The following is a 20,369-nucleotide window of genomic DNA, read 5'->3' as shown; positions in this document are numbered from 1 at the left end:
TTTGCAATGTATTTTATTTCTGTTACCTTGTTCAGTGTTGTGTGCTCTTACTGTCAATTTCCACAGCTTTTAACAAATTCCCTGTGTTTAAAAGCTCAGTTGTTTCAATGCAGAATGAAGTATTTACTGATCCTACATATTTAATTTAGAAGCTGGGGCCACACTGATAGGAGGGACCTTCCACATGAGTGACTGCTTTTGTCTTGCTGTTTCGGTTGTGTTGTATCAGGCAACCTCAGTGACCAAAACTGCAATGTATGTGAGAATGTGAAGGTAGGTAAAGATGCAGTTAAATCCTTGCTCACCTAATGTTTACTGTGTGTCTTCTTGCAGTGACAACTCCAGAGAGCTCCAGAGCTGCCAAGGAGATTTTAAGTTTTCCTTAATGAAAATCAGCTGTAGAGGCCTGGAGGGAAGATCTACATGCAAACAGCAGCAATCATTCCCTGGTGAGTAAAGTTTAAGGTGCAAGATGATCCTTAGCCCAAGAATCAACAGCTCCTAGTAAAAAGTGTTCCTTAGCCCTCTTCCTTCCAATGTCAGTAGGAAAGAATGAAGCAATAACAGAGTAGCATGGGGGGTGGCAGCTCCTGAAATTGGACAGCCGACCCCAGTCGGAAGGGGGGATGGAATGTTGCAATACATGTGCTTGGACTTGGATAGTTTAGCCAAGATTATAATAGAGTCACTAAATGAAGCTCTTAAAACAAGCCTGTCATGTATTTTCACCCACTAAGTTATACAGCTGAAAGAACTTACCTGCCTTATTCAAGAACTGATTACCTGCTCTTACACCTTTTTGATTCAGATGGTTCTTTTTTTGATACTGTGTTTATGCTGTAGGAGCCAGATCAAATTTTATTCTAGTAATGTTGCAGTTCAGCACTATTTAGCTTAAACTTTGTTTAACAACACCCCCAAAGTAGCAGAATGCAGTGGTATTCTTTTCTTTGCTGTCTTTTTGTTCTCTACATTTTCTTTAGCTGCTCTATCTTGCAGATATAATATAGGACAGCAAATGATAAATAGGAAAAAATTAGACCCAACAGTCTTGGTCCTACTATGCTTTGATAGTTTTCAGTCTGGTTCAGGCAGTTGTCTGTTCTGCAGAATGACTACAATCATCTTTGCAAAATATTCTATCAGATTGTGAAAGCCTTTCAAGACTGCTATGATTAAATTCAAGTTCCCTAAGTATAACCTGTGGATATGCAACTAAGGAGAGCTCTGCTTGCATTCCCAGGCTCTACGTAACACCCTTGCAATTTCAGATCTCATTTGCCCCTTACCTCTTACTTTACTTTGTAGTTGGTACTTTCCTCTTAACTTTGAAGATCTACTTACTACTGTATTGTGTCCCTTTTCCCATAAAATCTCAAGCTGGGTATACTTCCCAGAAGTATTGAGATACACAGTCACACATACATATATATTTCAGTCATTCATCCTTAAAATTTGCTGTCAAAGCTATTCTTCTGCTGTTGGAACTCTGTTCTCGTGTTCCCCTTTGTTCTGTGGGAGTTGCTAAGATTTCCCATTGAAATTTATTTTTCTCTTTTGTGCAGATTCACTGTGTAGTCCTGTCTCCCACAGTGTGGATGGCTTACAATGGAGACGATGGCAACCTGGCAGTGATACAGGAGCACATTACTTGCAGCTGTAGTGAGATTTCACCCAGCATTCTGATGCAGAGTACTTCACACTTCCAAGTTAATCATGCTCCTCTCTGTTCTTGTTGCTTGGGTAAATATTTCACTCTTGTGTAGATTTGGGCAGTGATCTGTGTGAGAACCAAGGTTCTTCGTTTCCTGCTTGTACATGCTTACCTACCAAGCAAGCTTTTGAGCCCACTGCCTTTTTCACACTTGATGAAATGAGTCTGTTTCCATCATGTAGCATTGCTTCTTTGTAAATCTGAATACAAGTAAAGAAATCCATGTCTATTGCCAAATGTTCTGGCTGAATGCCATCCCTGGTGTTCTGGCTTCATCCAGATGATGAATGTTCCCTGTCAGCCTGCAGCCTAGTGAGAGGGGACAATGGTACAGAAATACTGTAATTATCTAATCAACTTTGCTTAGAATGTTAGGCAAATGCAATTCTTTAATACTCTGGCTTTACTATAGCTGTTAATTACCATGTGCAAATGCAATTTGTACAGCAAAACCGAGTAGAGGAAACATTCACTTTTAAGTTACTTTACTCCCCTCTAGTGGTCTCATACCACACGTACGTTTATGTAACACTTCATCACCATACGTTCAAGGGCAGCGTTAGTATTCTGTAAAAACCAAAAGTCTTCTGCTAACTTCTCCTTCCTTCTGCTCCTCTTCTCTTTCTGTAGAGAAACCACTTCAGGGATTGGGATTCTTGCCAATATAAATCTCTAAGTGAAATTGTTCTTTGTATGTTGAATTTAATTAAAGGCCAAACTGTACCCCCAGCTTTAAAATCCGTACCTGCAGGAAATTCTCAACTCTATGTAGTAAATGCTTATTTTCTGTGCCCTCAAAGGTGTTCACAGGGGGTGTTGGTGTCAATGTCACAGTGACTTAAATTGCAGCCAAGGCTGCAGAAACACCAGCAGAACCCAGTCCTAACTGCAGTGTTGCTCTGTGTTTGTTCTGTGGCACGTGCCAGGTTTTGGTGTGTGTCTAACACTGTTTGGGCCTGTGGAAGTTGGGGGACATAAGGAGACTGGCAGATGACTGGGTTCCTCCTTTAAACTTGCCAGTTGGCCATTTTGTGTACTATGCAGCTTTCACGAGGTAGAAAACAGGCAAGAACCTACAGGATCAGAATGGAAACTTCTACTTTTGCAGTATATCCCAGATTTGTTGCTCAAGTTACTGAGGTTGTAATCCAGGTGTGCAGCACAGGCTACATTTAGCAATAGTTAATGGGTAAGTTCTTGGCTAACTTTTTCTTTGCTTCCTGGAGTCTGTATTTTAAACAGAAATGACTTGCTAATGTCCTTGGAGAAGACAGGGTAACTAGTAAGAGGCTTGTCATCTGTTTCTGCTTAGACAGAGTGTATTAAGAAAAATGTAGATAGAGGATTCACTTCTCAGAAGTTAGTTGCTCTTTTCAAACTTCCCACTAGAAACATTTCCATTTTATTCTAGAATGCTTTGGACTAATATTTTGAAGAAAATAAAGGGGAATAAAAGGAGTATAGGGTCAATGAAGAAAATGTTGATGATTTTCCATTTGAAAAAATACAGTTCTCCTAAAATACTTCACAGAATTGTGTTTGTCTTCATATTTAGTTGTGGAAGAAAAATGGAAACATTCCAAGAATCAAAACATTTTAACACTGTTTGACTGGAGTGTTTTGTTTTAAAATGAGTCTTGGTTTGTAAACTTTTGCAGCTCTAAAAAGTCAAAATTGAAATGAAACAGTTTAGGAGATCCAAATCCGGCCTTTTTTCCACATGATTTTTCTTTTGTGGAAAACTTAAGTATCTCAGTTTCCTTCCAAACTGGAAGGAAACCAAATGTGAAAAGTAAAATCCTTCGTAGAAACGTAACTCCTGTCTTCCTGCAGTGCACTTACAAGAGATTATTTGCCTGTGTCAGCGATGCATGCTACAATAACCAATAGCTGGGGAAACTATTTCCTACACTTCTCAAGATTGTTCCCTTTAGGTCATTAGCAGATAGTTCTAATAAACATGAGCTGAGCCAGTAGAGGCTTTGACTCTATTTATCACTGCGGATGTCTGAGCAGTCCCTGTGGGAAGCTGTGACCAATTCATCAGCCAGGGAGTTTAACTTGTTCTTAACTCTTCTCTTGAACAAGCAGTGTCAACAGTCAAACTAAATCAAAATCATTCACATGTGCATGTGTAGGAAGCAGGTAAGACATGTAATGTTGAAATAAAATCATCTGTATAGCTGTAAAAAGCAGGCAGCTGGTGCAGAAGTTTCTTTACTCAATGAGTGGGCAGGCCCTACCTTGGGGAATGTGTGGGCCTGAGCAGGGCAGGATCTGCTGCTGCTTGGGCACCTTTCCTGACACCTGGCAGTTCTGCAGGTGGGCCCAACTCAGCACTGCTGCTCCAGCACTGCAGTGTGGGCACTGGGGCTGGGGGCTGACACAAGTTTCCCTGCCTCCTTTGGTGGTATTGCTGTTATTCTTTGTGGGTTCCATTTGTTAGCTCTCTGCACCCAGTCTGTGTAGTAGTCCCATAACCTTGCAATTCCAGGCATGCATATGATCCAGTATCTTCCTCCAAGGAGCACATGTAGTTATTTAAGAGCTTAACACGTGAGTCAAAGTAGGACTGCTGGGTTCTTGCGCTTAGGAGAACAGGGAAATTGGCCAGTATGAATTCAGACTCAATGACTGAAGGTTTCTGAAACAGAAAATCTATTGCAACACTGTGCCCCAGTAGAAGAATCAAAGAGGAAGTGATTGAATAGATTCCAGTGGGATCCTGGTACCCCTACTTGTCAGAGCACGGAATCATGGGCTGGTTGGGGTTGGCAAAGAGCTCTGGAGGTCATCTGGTCCCACATGCACTGAATAAGCAGGGTCATCTAGAGCCAGTTGCCCAGGATTTGGAATATCTCCAAGGATGGAGACTCCACAACCTCTATGGCACAAACTGTTCCAGTGCTTAGTCACCTTCACAAATCTCTGACACAACTGATAAGAACTACTTGCTAAAATCCCTAATAATGAGACATATTCTGCCACCCTTACAATTATTCTCTTCCCTCTTTGTAGTTCGAGAAGAATGAGACTGTTGACAAGGAAAAAGGGTCTTAAAATGAATGTGCAAGTGGCCATATCCAAAGCTGCAAGATCCTGTTATGGCAAATGAAGTTTTGGAGTCATCCAAGAGCTGGGCTACTTGCTGTACACATTTGTGCCTTGCTGTCCGAGTGTATATATTTCCTATGCTGCTGCAGTTTGCCTAGACCTGCTGTCAAAGGCAGTGGCCAGTTGTCTGGAGCTTGCTTTCTGTCCTGTTCATACACTGCAATAGGCCAGTCTTGGGCTTTTGGAGAGCTTCTGGAGTATGAACAACCTTATAAATTAAATCACCACACTGCCTGCTGAATGCTTTCTTGCAGAAGTGCTGGCAACTGTGGAAGATATTTTGTGGATCATCTGAAGAACGGCAGCTTCCACACCTGGCAGCTGTCAGCCAGGGTGTTCTTGACACACAGCTGTCTGCTGATAGCTCGGGAGTGGGGCTGAGCAGTGCAGATTCCGATGGGTTTATAGCTGGGATTTGCAGATTAACACTCTGTTGTACTCTGCAGCATCTTCCTGGGCTAAATCCCACCTGCATTCTTCATGAATGGAAGAAGTTCCTCAGGTTTTCTTTCTACTCTGGTCCTTCAATCACAGTAAAGCAGATTTAGTTCCAAATGTGTTAGAAGAGCTCTCCAGCATGGGATTCGGTTAAGCACAGGACCAACATTTCCCATATTATGGGTGTAGCCAGTGGCATAATTGATAATATTCTATTTAAAATGTTTGAACTTTATTCTTTCTCTTTCTTTATTTTTTTACTTGAAAATGGTATTATACAGTTTTTGACTGCAGGAAGGGGAAGGACAACTTGTGAAACAAATCTGTCAAAGCAGGATAAGTCGTTACCAGGGTTGCCTAAATCAACCACCCTTAAAATGGAGTTTGTGATAGGGCAAAAGGTGGAATCCAAACAAAAAGAAATAACACAGAAAATTCTAGTTAGGTTTCAAATGCTGAGCTGCCCTAGAAGAAAGAACTTTTACCAGGATTCCATGGGGAATGACTGTTATTGTCACATGCATATCAGTGATCTGCTGAACTGATATAATGGTACAGTTGTTTTTTTAAGACATTTAGCTCTGAATTTGACACTCTTGAACGTGTGTATTAGAGCATGATACATATGTGAATTCTGAAGACTTATTTTTTACAAGTTTGAGTAAATTAAAAAGCAGTTATTTCTTGGTTTGCAGAACACTTCTGGAATTTCACTTTGTATTTTCACTGTGCAGGACTCTGAATATTCAGTCAGCAAGACGTCACAGGCTTTTTGTTTCATTGTTTGTAACAAAACCGCAAGTAGGTAAAGAGCCTCATGTGCAGACCAATGAATACAGGGGGTTGCATACTTTGAACAGGAGGAAAGACTTTGAAGACTTTGTAGCCAACTATGTGGAAGGAATTGTTTCCATTTCTCCATAAAGCTTTCAAATCCATGGCGTAGGCTCTTTTCAGAAATTTTGCTGCTCTAGCTTAGCTTAACTGATGGAATAGCATTCACCACACTGAAGTCAGGGCATGCTCTGGACTCCACTGAAATAAGTGGAGAGGAAAAAATTATCTTGGGCTTGGACTAGGCTTGTAGTGTCAAAGGAAGCTTCTCCAGATCATTGCAGTGCAGGGAAACTGTTTTCCCAATAGTTTATCATAAAATGCCTCCAGACTGGAGCCTGTGAAAGATTTCCTTATCTTGAAAAGGCACCATGAATCTCCTTATTTACATCATCCACTTTTCAGCCATAAAATTACACTTCCTTCCTTTTACTGATGAACAGGAGTGGGAAAAGTCAGCCTTAATATATATCCATATATCTATAGATAGATAGATAGAGATGTCCTTTTTCCCAAGCATCTCCTGCCCATGAGTATTTTTCCTTGGCTCTCCCTCTTGGGTTTCAAATGACATTTCCTCTGCTGACTCTGTGCCTGTTCGACCTCTGTTCTTATTTGTCTGAAGTTGTGTGGTATTTTTCTTGGTATTGAAAGGAGTTCACAAAGCTAGAAAAAGTGTTCAACATCTTTATTTCAAATTTGTAAAGTGTCAAAACCTGACTCTTTAAAGAAGAAACGTAGCAGCTCAATCTCTTCTGAGCTCTACCCCATTCATCACAGTAATAGCAATTTTGGGTGGACCTGGTGTTGATAATTTGTAAACCACTGGGGATGTTCTAGAGGCAGTAATTCTGTTTTTCAAAAAAAGCTTAAAAGATTTTTTTATTGTTGGAATTTCTTCCCTCATTTAAATATAATCTGAATAATTTGTACTAGAAACTAGTAAAAGTTACTCTCATTTTAAGTACTCTCATTCTACTAGATTTTAACTCTATCCCTGTATTTAAATTTTTTCTGTAGGAGAGAAAAAAGGGGTTTTAAACCTCCAAAAAAACATACAGTTTTCTTCCTGTCCCTTCTCATTCCCACTTTGAGCCACAGTATGTGGAATCTATTGCAACTTCCTCCTCAAATAGCTTCTTTTACTTAATTTGGTTATTTGTAAAATTAATATATTTTAAAATTAACTGCAATTTTTATTTCTTGTTTCCTTATAAAGAAAGGCAAGCTGATTGTGTCTTACAGATACAGCTATAAAGCGTTTATATACTGCAAATCAATGAGTTTGCTGTGAGTTGAGCCAATACATAAATAAGAAGGGGCTAAAAATTAAACAGAATCTTCTGTAAGTTAATAGGAAGTTTCCTATTGACATCTGTAGGCTGAATTTACCCAAGTAACTGTACTGGAAGTGCACAGTGCAATATATTAAAGATGTGTGTATTAATAAATGGATCATGTTCTATCCAGTGTGGTGTATAAAGACCTTGCATCTGATGGACGTTTGCAGGCAATGAAGGCTGGCTGCTGAAACTTGTGAACCTGATACAGTAACGCCCCAGTGATCCTCAGTAAGTAAATTTTAATACTAGTGGGAGGGAAATCCCCAGGTGATTTTACACCCAGCAAGAAATCACAGATGAGGTTGTCTCAGTTTACTGGTATCTAGAAAACCCGAGGAAATGAAGTCAGCCTTTTGAAAGTTAGTGAATAAAGGAAAGTGCAGATCAGAGCTGTTGTGAACTCTTCACTGGCCAGAGACTCATCCCTGTCCTCTGTGAGTCAGCGGTGCTCTTGGGGCGGAGGCGGCCAACTGCACAGGGGCTGTGAATTGCGAGTGCAACCAGGCAGTGCAGGGAAGCAATTCTTTACTCTTTTGGTACTTTAGAACCTGCACCTGCAGTACTGTATCCAACTCTGGGCACCCTGGCACAAAAACCCACACTCACCCCTAAACCCAAAAGCCACTGACACCTGGAACAAGCCTGGCAGAGGACACCAACATGGTGAGGGGCTAAAGCAATGCTCTCTGAGCAGAGGGTCCATCCAAACTTAAGAAGCACAGGTTAGAGGGAGCATCTTCCTGCTGTCTTCAGGGTATAGAGGAGATAGAGCCTGACTCTTGTGGGTGGTGAGCAGTGGTAGGATGAAGTGCAGGCACAAATTCTAGGAAGGGAAATTCCTACTAAGTATTAAGAAAAATCTATCACAGCAAGGGTTGTGAAACCACAGAGTAGGTTACTCCAGAAAAGTGGGGTGTCCATCCTTGGAGATATTCAGAACTCATCTGGATAGAGCCTGAGCAGCCCATTCTTAGGTTGGTCCTGCTCTAACCAGGGAACTGGACTGAATGACTTTCACAAGTCCCTTCCAATTTAAACTCATCATTGATTCTATGAGAGCTGTATGCAATGCTCTCATAGTGTTATTTCTCAAAGGAAGGGCCTTGCAAATGGAATGTGGTGGGTTCAGAGTCTAATCCCTGGTCTCTTATTACCTATTTTATTATTTCAACTGCATCATGGGGCAACTCCCTATCAACAGAGACATCGCATAGCCAGAGGAGCACTAGGATGGAAAACAGAGGCAGAGACACCCAATCCCTTGCTGACAGTGTTTGAAGGAATGTAGGGCCTGATTCAGCTGTCTTTGTTGGAGTCAGTAGGGAGTTCTGCATAAATCAGAGTTACAAGAGGCTCTTGGTTACTGATTTCCACCCACTTGGAATGTATTAATTTGGATAAAAAGCTATATCCATTTTGCTCAATGTTTTAGGCTGGAAATTCCCCTATCAGTTGGTATTTTATGCTAAGCCATGAAAGTTGTTTCACTTTGCTTCTGAGTTTACAGGTGGGATTTAAGAGGTCATTGGGGACAAATGTAAGACTGAGGAAGCTTGGCTTGCAACTGTTACTCTGGCAAAATTCCCATTAAATTTGACAGGGTTATTAGCTGACAGAAAGTAGTAGTATATATATTTCCTTTTCTTGCACTAAGGGTGGATTAAAATTCTTATTTTTAAATCAAAGAAGCAATTGCTATTGTTAAACTAGATTTTCTAGCAGTACACATAGAATTAAATACATCACTGTAGGTATATTAGATTGGGATTAAAAATAAAATTCCACTGTATTTTAGTTGTATTTTTATTCAACCCTAGTCTTACAAAAATAGGTTGGTGCTTCCCCTACCTGGACGACAGAATGAAAGTCATAGGATTTCTTCTGGTTTAGTTCTCTTTTCTTTAGGACCCCCATGAATAACTCTGACAATGGAAGCTGCCTTCAGCAAATGGAGATGTGCAAGAAGTTTCACCCTTACTGGGTAAGGATTGATTTAAAATGAGATCGAGTTTTAGATCTCATTTGAACGGGGTACAGAACATTCCTTAAAAAAATACCGAGAAGGGAATGTCTGAATTAGGCCCTCTTTTGAGTTTCCTTGTACTTTCTTTGTCACTGATACTGAGGAATCCAGGTGTTTTAGAGGAGAAAGCACATCTGTTTCATGCAGATCTTAGTGAGGACAAATGTCTGGTTCTTGGTGGGGTGATACAAAAATTTGCCTTGTTCTTTTAAATTAAAAGTGCTATTTTGTTTAGAACAACATGAGATCTGTGCTAAAACTATTTCATAGAGGCATAAACAGGAGAGATGTGCTCTGAATGTAATAAAATGTAATATGTTTATGCTCACTTCAGATACAACTGAGATAAAATATTGTAATTTCTGCAGAAGCACATAGGCCCCTAATGTCTAAGCCAAGAAAGAACTTATTTTATTTCTTCTTATATTTCTTATATTACAGAAATATTACAACACTTTGCACAGTATCACAAGTTATGGAATTATATGCTTATGTAGGTTGGATTTCCTTCTCCATCACTGTAAACTCTGCTGACAGATGAAAACTTCAAATAAAATCATTTGTAAAAATGAAGTTAAAGTCTCGGGTGAAATATGTCCCCATATCTATCATTACTGAACTCCATAGCTACTTATCACAGCTTGTCTGACCCAACAGCATTAAGAAAAATGGATACTTGTTTTATTTCGAGTTACCTAATTTATTTTATTTTTTTAGATTTAAACCAGTTAATTGGTTGTCTGGATGTAATTACTGTTTGTGCTTGTAACGTACTTAAAAAAATACACACACTAAAACTTTCCCACACTATTTGTTTTCATTGGCATAATAAAGGCCCTCTTAATAAAGAAACATGTAAGATGGACATACTTATTTTTGCTCACTTGGGTTAGAGTAAATTTACAGAATAAAAAAATGCAATTATTGCAAAAGTTCATACAAATTGAAATAAAGAAACACTTTATGAAATGAGCTCCCAGCATATCACAGTATTTCCAGTGAGATTTTTTTATTTGCAACAGTTCACAACAATTTGCCTGAAATATGACAATTCTGCTCACCATCCTTCAGGAGGAGAGGAAGGAGTGTTTGAGTAAGATGAAGAGGACTGGCTAGCCCAAGGCCAGCAAGGAGGGAGACCAGTACTTTGCACCTCTGCTGCTGAGCACGAAGATCACCAGCACTGAAAATTTCAGTTCAGTGTTTTTATGGGAGCCAAATAGCAGGACAAATAGGTATGTCTCTGAGGATCAGTTACATGTTAATAATTTGGGCACTGTGTAAAATGATTTCTGTTCATGATGCTGATAAACACAGGGAGGTGCACCAAGGCATGGTTAGCAAGTAGCGTGTCTTTCACAAGAGGAATGTACTGGTCTTGATTTAAAGTGTGTGTATAGTTGAATATTTAGGGTCATTGTTTCCCAGGTGATACCCAGCTGTAAAGTGTAGTCTATGTCTCTTCTATCATTCCCTCTTATAATCAATCTACCTGTAATTAACCTGCCCTGATTCTGGGCCCTGCCACCACAAGCCATGTCATCTATGTCTTCCAAAATACAGCTACAAGAGTCTCAAAATCACCTGGAAGAATGAGCATTGTGGAAAAATAGTTGCTTATATGTTATGGAAAATTCCACTGTGCGTGTTGCAATGATCTTATATGTCTTGTTCTTGGTGTCTTTTATTTTTGGGTTTGATTGCATGGTTTGATCAAGGAACTCAAATATCACTGAGTTGCTGGATCTCGGTTAATCTAAGAGTTCATCTTTCTGTTTGTCACAGGAAATGGTGATCAACTGGATCATCAGAATTGCTTCTTAGTTGCCTTGTTTTTTTTTTCCTTAAGTGAAACTTCAAGTGGCTGACAAGTGTTTTGGAGACCATATAGAAATCTGTTTGTCTAGATGTTCTTCAGAGTCCAAATGTTTGCAGAGACTCAAGTGGCTGTGGGCAAGAGTGGATGACCCTTATTAGCAGCTCTGTTCAGCAGCAGAGAGCAGAAGTTGTTTTAAGTCCTTGGCTTATGACAATGTATTTTTCTAGTGGTTTGAGAACCCAGGTGGGCACTATTTTAAAGTTGTCAACAATGTAAGTACTTCTAATGTATAAGCATATTCTTTAAAATGACACACCAGAAGTTGATGATGTGCTACATATTTCACCAGATTAATGAACTTCCAGCCCACATATCATGTAACATTACTTCATATAGTGTAATCCCCATTTCTGCAACCATGCAAGATACCAAAAAAAAACATCATAAAATGTGCTAGGAGATATGAGAAAGTCACCCCATTAGCCTGTGACACAGACTAGATATTTTTCTGGTAGATCATCCACAAAATTAAAGCAGTTGAAACAGAAAATGTTGAAACCAAAAGAATGTTTGAGTAAATAGCAACCCAGAATTCCTTTCATAACTCACTTTTGTTTACTGGTAAATTCTATCTTCACATTATAAACATATTTAGTAAATATCTGATGACATTTTTGCAGTGGCTCAGTTTAACTTCTATATTCACTAAGTAAATGTTTAGATTTTGCTGTATGCATAGAGGATAGTGAAGGAAGAGAACTGTATATCAACGTACTGCGTGTCCTGAATTTCTTAATTGAAGGGATAATTACTACCACCTTTTCTTCATCTCTTTTTGGGTTTGAGAAAATTTTAATTTGACACTGCAAAAGAAATACAAAATCCTTTAGACAACGCTATATTGTCTCTTCAACCAGCATAGCCATAAAAAAAAATCTTATCTTTGTATACTTGTGTGTTAGACAAACAAGAAAAACTTTGAAAAATAAAATTCCTGTTTATTCAACTAGATTGTAACAGGAAAATGAACATTTCACATTAATCACAACCCGTAACATCTACTTCTGTGGTGCAAACTGCAAATCAGTAATACTTTGCTTGCAGAATTGAAGTTAATTTGTTAATTTTGCACAAGTTACAAAATAGTGGTATGAAGTGTGGGCTGCTACTGTCCTGAGCCTTGTTCAGACACACTGAAGTGGCATACTCTGTACTCCATGACTTCTTTCTTGGGCCAGTATCTCGTAGTATTTCACATCTACCTTTTACCTTATACATTGCACCTGAAAGTTTTAACAGTAAACTGTTAAACAGTGACATTGAAATGGTCAAAATCAAATGACTGTTTTGTAATTTGCAGAATCTAGCACTTTTCTTGATGATAAAAATCAGCCAAAAGGATTAGAAAGCTGCTATTGTGGTGAGTACATAGTTTAGATACTTCTATGTGTGTTTAGAAGGATAATGCATATTTAAATATGTAGTATATAAACTACTGTAAACTGATTCAAACTCTGTATTTCAAATAGCATGTCATACCTTGTGTCACCTACAATTCAGCTGTAAACAGAGATTGGTTCTAGGAAATCTTACACACTACTTCCTCTTTTCCTGAGACTGTATTAGTGGCAGAATACACCATGCATTTATCTTTGGGCAGGGTGGTGGTTTGACAGCTGCTGTGTGGGGGCAGCTGCTTGCTTATGAAATTGTGCAGCTGAGCATTTGCAACATCAATTCAATACTACAGAACCACTTACCATCAGTACCTGCCTGAAACTAACAAAAAAGGGAAATACCTGCAAATTAGGAATCCAACATTTCTGCCTAAATATTTATATGTGAGCAGCAGCAGAATCCATAAGTATCATTTACGTTCAGTCTAATTGGTTTGCTTTTTGTTTGTTTTGTATTTCCTGTGTTTGTTGAAATGGGATAATCCTGGTTCAGAGAGTTACTTGATAGGAGCATATAGAATCTGGGTCTGAACTCTATTAACTGTGTTGTGTTGTGTTCCCTCCTCAGTTATTTCAGTATAAAAACGTTCTACCTTTCAGGTGTTCGTAGTGGTTGCTCTTTTTGATTTAAACCATAAATAAAAACTGCAGGGCTTCCTTTCCTTGAGAAGGATGAGGCAGGCATTTGTTCTGGAGCTGGCTGTGGAGATTTAGGAGTAGGTACAGAAGAGCTCGGTGCCTTGGTGTCTGTGCCATGTTAGTTACTAGAAAGTGCATTATTCATTCTGCAGCAGCCTCTCCGGTAAAGCCACCATCGTTGCTGTTTTTCCTTATAAGGGAAACAGATACCTTTATGTTATTTTTCATAAGCCATAGATGCAAAATGCTGCACCTCTAGGAGACAGATACCTCTACACATACCTATCTATATGCCTTTAGACGGAGGTATAGGCGGGCACTTCCTTCGGTTCCTCCTCACTCCTGTCTGACACACTTGGCTCAGCATTAAGGCTACCCCAGGCGCTGATGCTTCTGCCGCCGTGTGAGCCGGGGACCCGCGGGGTAACCCGAGCTGGCAGCGCTGCCTGGCCGCAGCCGCCTCCGAAGCGGAGAGAGCGGGAGCGCCGCGTCCTCCCGGGCAGCACCGCACGCTACCCGCGGCTCCCGGGGAGCCTCTGGGAGCCGAGCATCCCGCCAGCCCCGGGCCGGCCGCAGGTGACCCACGGCGGGGCGGGCCAGAGGCCGCCCGGGCAGCGCTGGGAGCCCCCGGGTTGGCGGCTCGGGGGTGGGGGGAACATTTTTATTCCCCTCTCTCTCGCGAGAAAGAGTTGGGCGGGCGATACTTGAAGAGGAGAGGGGGGGAGAGAGGAGGGGAAAAAGGAGGAGGAGGAGGGAGGGGGCACTGGAACCGCAGCTGGATTAGCGGTGGGTGCAGCGGCCGCAGCTGGAACAGCAGCGGGAACGGCAGCCGGCGGCGGCGGCTCCAGCGGGTGCGCGCCCCTCGCAGCGGCTTCTCCCGGGGCGGGCGGGCTGGGCGCGGGGCTCCTGCCCGCGGCGCTTCGGCCGCTGCGGCTCTAGCGGTGCCCGGCTCGGGGAGCCGGGAGGGTTCATCCCCGGGGAACGCTTCCAGCCCCGGAGCGGCTTCGGGAGCGGTGGCGGCGGCCGCGGTCTGTCCGCGGCGGGTGCGGGAGCCCCCGCGGATGCTGCTGGAGGGAGGCAGAGCCCGCGCGGCCCCGGGCAGCCCCTCGCCATCCCCCGCGGCCGCCGCCTCTCGCGGGCGCGATAGCGCCGGGCTGGCCGGGGGCCGACGGCGCCGGGGCGCGGGGGCAGGCGGCGGGGGGCGCGGGGGGGGCGCGGCCGCTTTTCCTCGGTCCCCTAACTCCTTTTCCTCCTCATTTCTCCCCTCGCAGCTCGCCTTGGAGAGGCTGGTCGGAGACAGGGCGGCGGGGACCGGCGGTCTTCGGCGGCGGAGAGGAGGCAGCGGCCGCTCGCAGCCCGGGGGCTCGGGGGACGCGATGTGGCGGGGGCGGCTGCTGGGGATCGCCCTGGGAGTTGCCGTGCTGTGGGCGTCCCAGGCGGGCGCCGCCGCCGCCGGACACGCCGAGGGGGTGAGCGCCAAGGAGAGCCGGTCCAGCCGGGCCAAGAGGCGAGGGCACGGCGGCGGGCACGACGCGCTCAAAGGGTAGGTGCGGGGCCGGCCCCGGCCCCTCCCGGGGTGCCGCGGCGCGGGCCGGGCAGCCGGTGTACATCTGCCTGCGGGTGTGAGTGTGTGTGCATCCACAGCCAGAACCCCTGGAGCTCTGGGGGTGCGAGAGCTCCCCGAGCCCCCTTGGGGCTGCCCGTACCGAGGAGCGGTTTGGGCTGGGGGCGCCGAACGCCGCCGGCAGCACCGCAGGGTAGCGCCTGGGCTCGGAGCCCCGCCACCCTGCCAGCCCCCCCCGCGGGACCGGGTGCTGGGTCCTCTGCGACCTGCAGCCGTTCTTCGCCTCTGGGTGGGCGATGCTTCGTGAGGATGAGCCGCAGCAGCGCGGGGGTTGCTGATTTATCTTCTAGGAAGGCCTTAGATAAAGGCACGCTGTGGGCTTGTGCATTCCTCCCGCATCCCGCGCTTCTGCTTTGCCTAAAGCAGGATAACGGTGATGCCTGGAGCCCACAGCATGCCCTTTCCATCAGCTGTCCTCTTTCATCTCCGCCTTGAACCTTTTGTGATGTCCATTCTCCTCTCAAGTAGACTGTCTGACTATCTAGTACTAGTATGAGTGAGCCCAAGCATACAAGAGTGTAATTTCTTATGAAACATTGTGGTACATGCTTAACAGAGAGGTTTTTTGGCGAGCTAAATCTGCGTCAGGCAAACTTTTCCCAATTCTAATGGAACACCTTTCCAATGCAAAAATAGTTGTGAAGTCAGCTGAAAGGCATTGCATGCATGTGCAGCTGAAAATCTAGGTGAAAAGTTTGTAATAAAATAATAAAAAAGAAGTTTCCTTTCTCAGGTGATCCAGTGTGCCTTTTCAGCCAATAGCCAGATTTTTTCTGTTGTCAGACAGAGGACAAAATTTTGTGTAACAAAAATTGCATTAAAATAGTTATGGTTCTGTAAGGGATGCAGGCTACTTTCTTACCCCCCCATTTCCTCAAAAAGGAGCTATTAGAACTTTATTGTTAGAGGCCTTGATGAATATGCTTTAATTTCTTGCTAACTTCCTCATAGTTCTACAGTACTTTTTTACCTATATTTCGATTTACAATCTTGGCTTTTTTAATGCTTGCCTGATTGAAAAAGGTTTGTGTTTTTAGGTCTGCATGCTGCAAAAATGGATGCAAGCTGTCAGCACTGTTTTTCATGGATCTGATTTTGTAGGATCAGACTCTCTTATTTAATTTCCTTATACCTTGTCACAAAGTAAATAGTTGGACAGAGCAGATCCAAAGTAGATGTGACAGTCTAGGTGGTGAGAAGGATGTACAGAGTTTGAGGGACTAATTGCAAGCAACAAAAGATGATAAGGAAAAACTTTTATTAGAAAGTGCCTGTATTCTTCAGGGTGTTTTAATAATCTGTGTTGTTGTAGAACTCTGAGCTAATATCAAACTGATAAACACCCTTTTTTGCTCAGTGGCACAGAGTGTGCCATCTAGCACGCTGTGCTGACTTGGTGGAAGTTAGAGGCACCTTAGCTGAGGATAAGATTTCTTTGGTGTATATAACTGTCACTCTAACCTGTGCTCTTTGGACAGTAATAACAGTGCATCCAGGAATGATATTTCAAGTGTTAATTATTTTTGGAATCTAAAATGGATTAGGGTAAGTACTTAATTCTCTGAGTTGATTCTTATGCTTAACAGAAGCCTGCCATATTTTATGTCCTTTGCAATAATTCTTCCTTTTATTGTCTATTATCTATGAGTTACATGTCTGCTTAGTAATCTGCAAATCTAGAGGTAATGTCAACATAAATTTTAGGTATTCTGTATCTTAGTTTTTTTGAATATTACAAATAAGAGTGAGTGCCCCTGGGAAGCAGATTCTTAACAAGGATGTAATAATTTGCCAGATGAACTGAGATGAAGACAAAACAAATTATTAGTTTAGTTTCTTGTTATATCTTTTTTTGTAACCCTGATTTTAGGCTGAGTATAGAGTTCCCAAATTGCTTGGAGGACAGTAATTTTGATAGTTGTTGGGTGAATCCTGCTGGATATTTCCAGTTTAGAAGTTTGAGCACTTTCTTAGGTGCGGTACTGTACTGTACAATGTGAATAAAAAGAATTGTCATTTTAACAGACAAGGTTGGAACGAATTCTTTGGAAGGACAGATGGAAAACATATTTTGAATGTACAGGAACCGTATATACATTATTCATTGTAATTGGAGGACTGAAACACTAAAAATATGATTTTACAAGAAGACATAGTATTTTTTTAACTTGTTCGTCAGTACAAATGCATTTGGGAATCTGATAATTGTAATACAAGTCATAACAGATGCTGGGAAACTTTATTTTCATGTTATTGCAGTTGACTAAGACTTTCTTTTCATTTTGAAATGAACTCTTGCTCTGATTGTAAGGCCCACGGGGATACGTTTTTAGAGCAAACCCTTTACATTTATTCTTTTTGTGTGTTTGATTATAATGACTATTGAAAGTCTTTAGCATTTGAAAGTATTGAGGTTAGTCTGTGTGAATTCTGGACTTGTAGGTTAAAATGAAGCCCAAGATCTGTTTCAATTCTCATGATTTCTCCTGCTTAACATTTTTTACTGCAAGCTGTTGACTGCAGGAGATGTTTGCTTTCATCTGTGTGACCTTTGCCTCATTGTTTATGCCTGTGAGCTGTCCGAATGTATAATGTGATTTTAGAAGCATGTTTTAATTGTAGTAATTATAAATTATTTGGAAGTGCCTCTTAGCTTCTCATTTTAAGACTTTACCCTTGCTGCTTATGTAGTTTGAATCAATCCTGCTATGGAGGCATTAGAGGGGAAGTCTTTTAATACCATCTGTGTTTGGCCTGTTGCAATGTATATTTATGTGCTGGTGTCTCTAAGTGATCAGAAAGCAATCAGAATAAAGGCAGTAATTATTAAAAAACATAACCAGACTCTCTGGTCATGGAAATGTTGCTGGAATCCATTGTGATTCAGCAAGTTAAAATAATAAGCTGCTAGTGAGACAGTTGTCCAGATTCCCAGAACTTTATCACAGATGTTACTGTATTGAGTTATAAGGCATCAAGCCATTATCCTGCTACCCCTTAAGCACCTACGAATGCAGTGTCAGCTTCTGTAAGAAATAAACCATGAAAAATTGGCCATGAGAGGGAAGTTCTTTCTAAACAATACATACTTGAAGGCAACCATTCATATGCCTTTCAATATAAAGTAAAAAATAATTTACTGCTGATTTGATTGGTACTTGTCTGAATACAAGAAGTATCGTACTCAAAGATTTTAGGATTAGTTAGGATTTCTCATTTTCTGATGATGCTAGATGACTTCAAACACTAATGGGTAGCAGTCAGTTGTTAATATTTTAAGCAATGTTTGTCATGTTTATCAGTCTCTTCTCAGTATAATGGCCAAAGAAAGCAATGATTTGCCTAACAAATAGCAGAAATTTTGAAAGAACTGAAATTTCTTCAAGATAGCTGAATTCTGACGTGTTTCTAATTAGGAGACTAATTAAATGTATTTGTGCAAGAATGATTTAATTTCTTTGTTTTTATTACGTTGAAATTATAGCGAATATTGCAGAGCAAAATAGTTGGCTCCAAAATGATTCGTAAAGGTCTTCGATTATAGGTGTTCAATAGGGGATTGAGCTTTTTGGACCAATTTCTTTTGGTTATCTCAAATGAAGACCACAGGTTTACTGATACAGCTTCCCTGAGTAAACTTGGTTGGACTTGACCCCTTTTATGCATCAGTGCTCCCTGCAATAGAATAAATCTCATAAATCTATAACTTAATTCTAGTGTTCAACTATATAATTAGGGCTTCTGGTTTTTGTTTTAAACCAATATTTACCACTAAAAGCCTGCTGAAGAAAAGCAGACTTTCTGTACTGGTAAATATTTGTTTATACTGAAAAACCTCCAAACATTTTTCTTGCCACTTGTGGCCTCAACACCTCTGGGCAGCTGCTGGTGCCACACCTTGTCAATGTCACTCTGCAAGCGGGAGGCAGCCTGAATACTTGGAAATAAAAAACTTAATTAAAAATACATGCAGGTTGCTGTAATACCCAATGTGCTGGAGCACTCACCTGGCTTCCAGGTGGCATGGCTGGACTCCTTCCCGTCCTCTGTGCCTGTGGGGCAAAGCTTACATGGAGGATGAAGAACTTTTGTTCCAGCACATCCTAGTGTGAAACCTGAAGTCTTTGGCAACTACATGTAGTGTTACTATTCTGCACCTCTCTGAATGTATTTGCCAATGGTTGTGGTGCTGTTCTTTTGGCATTGCATGGTGCTTGGAAATCTAGTTCTGGAGTGAAATAAGCTCACAAGATATTGGCACTGTGCCTCATATATGTGTTTCCTCTCTTTTGGTATGATGTGATTTGATGTAGGTGTGACTTCATGGAGCAGAAGAAAAACAGTAAAAAGGAAATAATCTCCAGGGCTTTGTAGTCCTTGTAGTCTCCATTTAGATATTCAAATTGTGTCATTTGGACAGCATCTCTTTAGAAGGCACAGCCTTAATCAGAATTCTGGTTTATCAGTTTTGGGGATAGACTTCTAGACCTTTGTAGTTTGTAGGGCAGAATTAGGACTTCATTCACTTTGGCCATGCCAGTGAAACCTGTGGTTAAAACTCTTGGTGAATACTGTTGTAGCCTCCCTTTCACTGGGGAGGCTGTCAGGCACATGTGATTCTGTTACCAACAGCTTAGCCAGTCTTCCTCTCTGTGATCCTTTCTAATATTATATGGTAGCAGGACGCAAATGGTTTTGAAGCACCACGTGCCTCTCCTAAAATACATTAGATAAATACTTTCTTGCCATTTGATGGTAGTAGGTCATAAATAGAGAAAACAGAGGAAAAGGGGTACAATAAACAGTGTAGCAGCATTCATGATGTACTGTATGGAACAAGATTGTTTTGGAAGTGTTGTAAAATCGGCTGGTGAGACTAAGATGAAGCAGGTTTCCTGTGACCCAGCACCACTGTGCCAGGGTGACATGTTGAAGATCAGGAAGGCAAGACTGGATGTAATTATTTTCCTTTCTTCCCCTCATGTATCTATTTATTCATTGTTGTCTGCATAGCTCTTGGCTGTATCAGGCTGGCTGATACACTGCCCCAGATGCTGCAGGACCAGTCACAGCTGGCCTGTGGTGGCTTTCATGTATTTCACATCAGTATTGTCACTTTGTGCCCCATCACAGGAAGGTACCTTACTGTCCTACATCCTGAGGGGTCCTTTAAGGCTCATTGTTGCTGTGACTTAATTTCTTGGCAGGTTACAAACAGATTAATCCCACTCAGAACTCAGAACACAAGAGATGTTGTGGATTGTACTTTGTCTCTTTCTTTGTGCTCCAGGTAATCGTTTCCTTTTGTGGATTTGTTACGCAGTTGTCTACTCTTACGTGTGGTGGTGTCTTTCTGGAGAGTTT

General features: G+C 41.8%; 1 protein-coding gene and 1 long non-coding RNA gene across 3 annotated transcripts in view; one reads left to right on the top strand and one right to left on the bottom strand.

The window, feature by feature from the left end:
* Positions 1-9,854: 9,854 nt before the first annotated feature.
* Positions 9,855-13,971, bottom strand: LOC109143457. The gene is made up of 2 exons (XR_002043663.3): positions 13,664-13,971; positions 9,855-13,571 (listed from the first exon to the last, which is right to left on the bottom strand). It is a non-coding gene; the product is annotated as an uncharacterized LOC109143457 (long non-coding RNA).
* A 193-nt stretch (positions 13,972-14,164) lies between these two features.
* FBN1 (fibrillin 1) overlaps positions 14,165-20,369 on the top strand; it is a 145,040-nt gene continuing 138,835 nt past the window's right edge. Inside the window, exons 1-2 of one of the 2 annotated variants that reach the window (XR_005602806.1) lie at positions 14,165-14,232; positions 14,653-14,924. Coding sequence is in view for 1 of the 2 variants with exons in the window: in XM_039557878.1 (XP_039413812.1) it covers positions 14,758-14,924 (167 nt within the window). In the remaining variant the exon portion in view is untranslated. The remainder of the gene's footprint in view (positions 14,233-14,652; positions 14,925-20,369) is intronic. The other variant, XM_039557878.1, reaches the window with a different exon arrangement.

Source organism: Corvus cornix, chromosome 10 (genome assembly GCF_000738735.6).
Source record: "Corvus cornix cornix isolate S_Up_H32 chromosome 10, ASM73873v5, whole genome shotgun sequence".
NCBI classification, from domain to species: domain Eukaryota; kingdom Metazoa; phylum Chordata; class Aves; order Passeriformes; family Corvidae; genus Corvus; species Corvus cornix.
The sequence above is the reverse complement of the archived record's forward strand: the minus strand, read 5'-3'. Positions and strand labels throughout refer to the sequence as shown.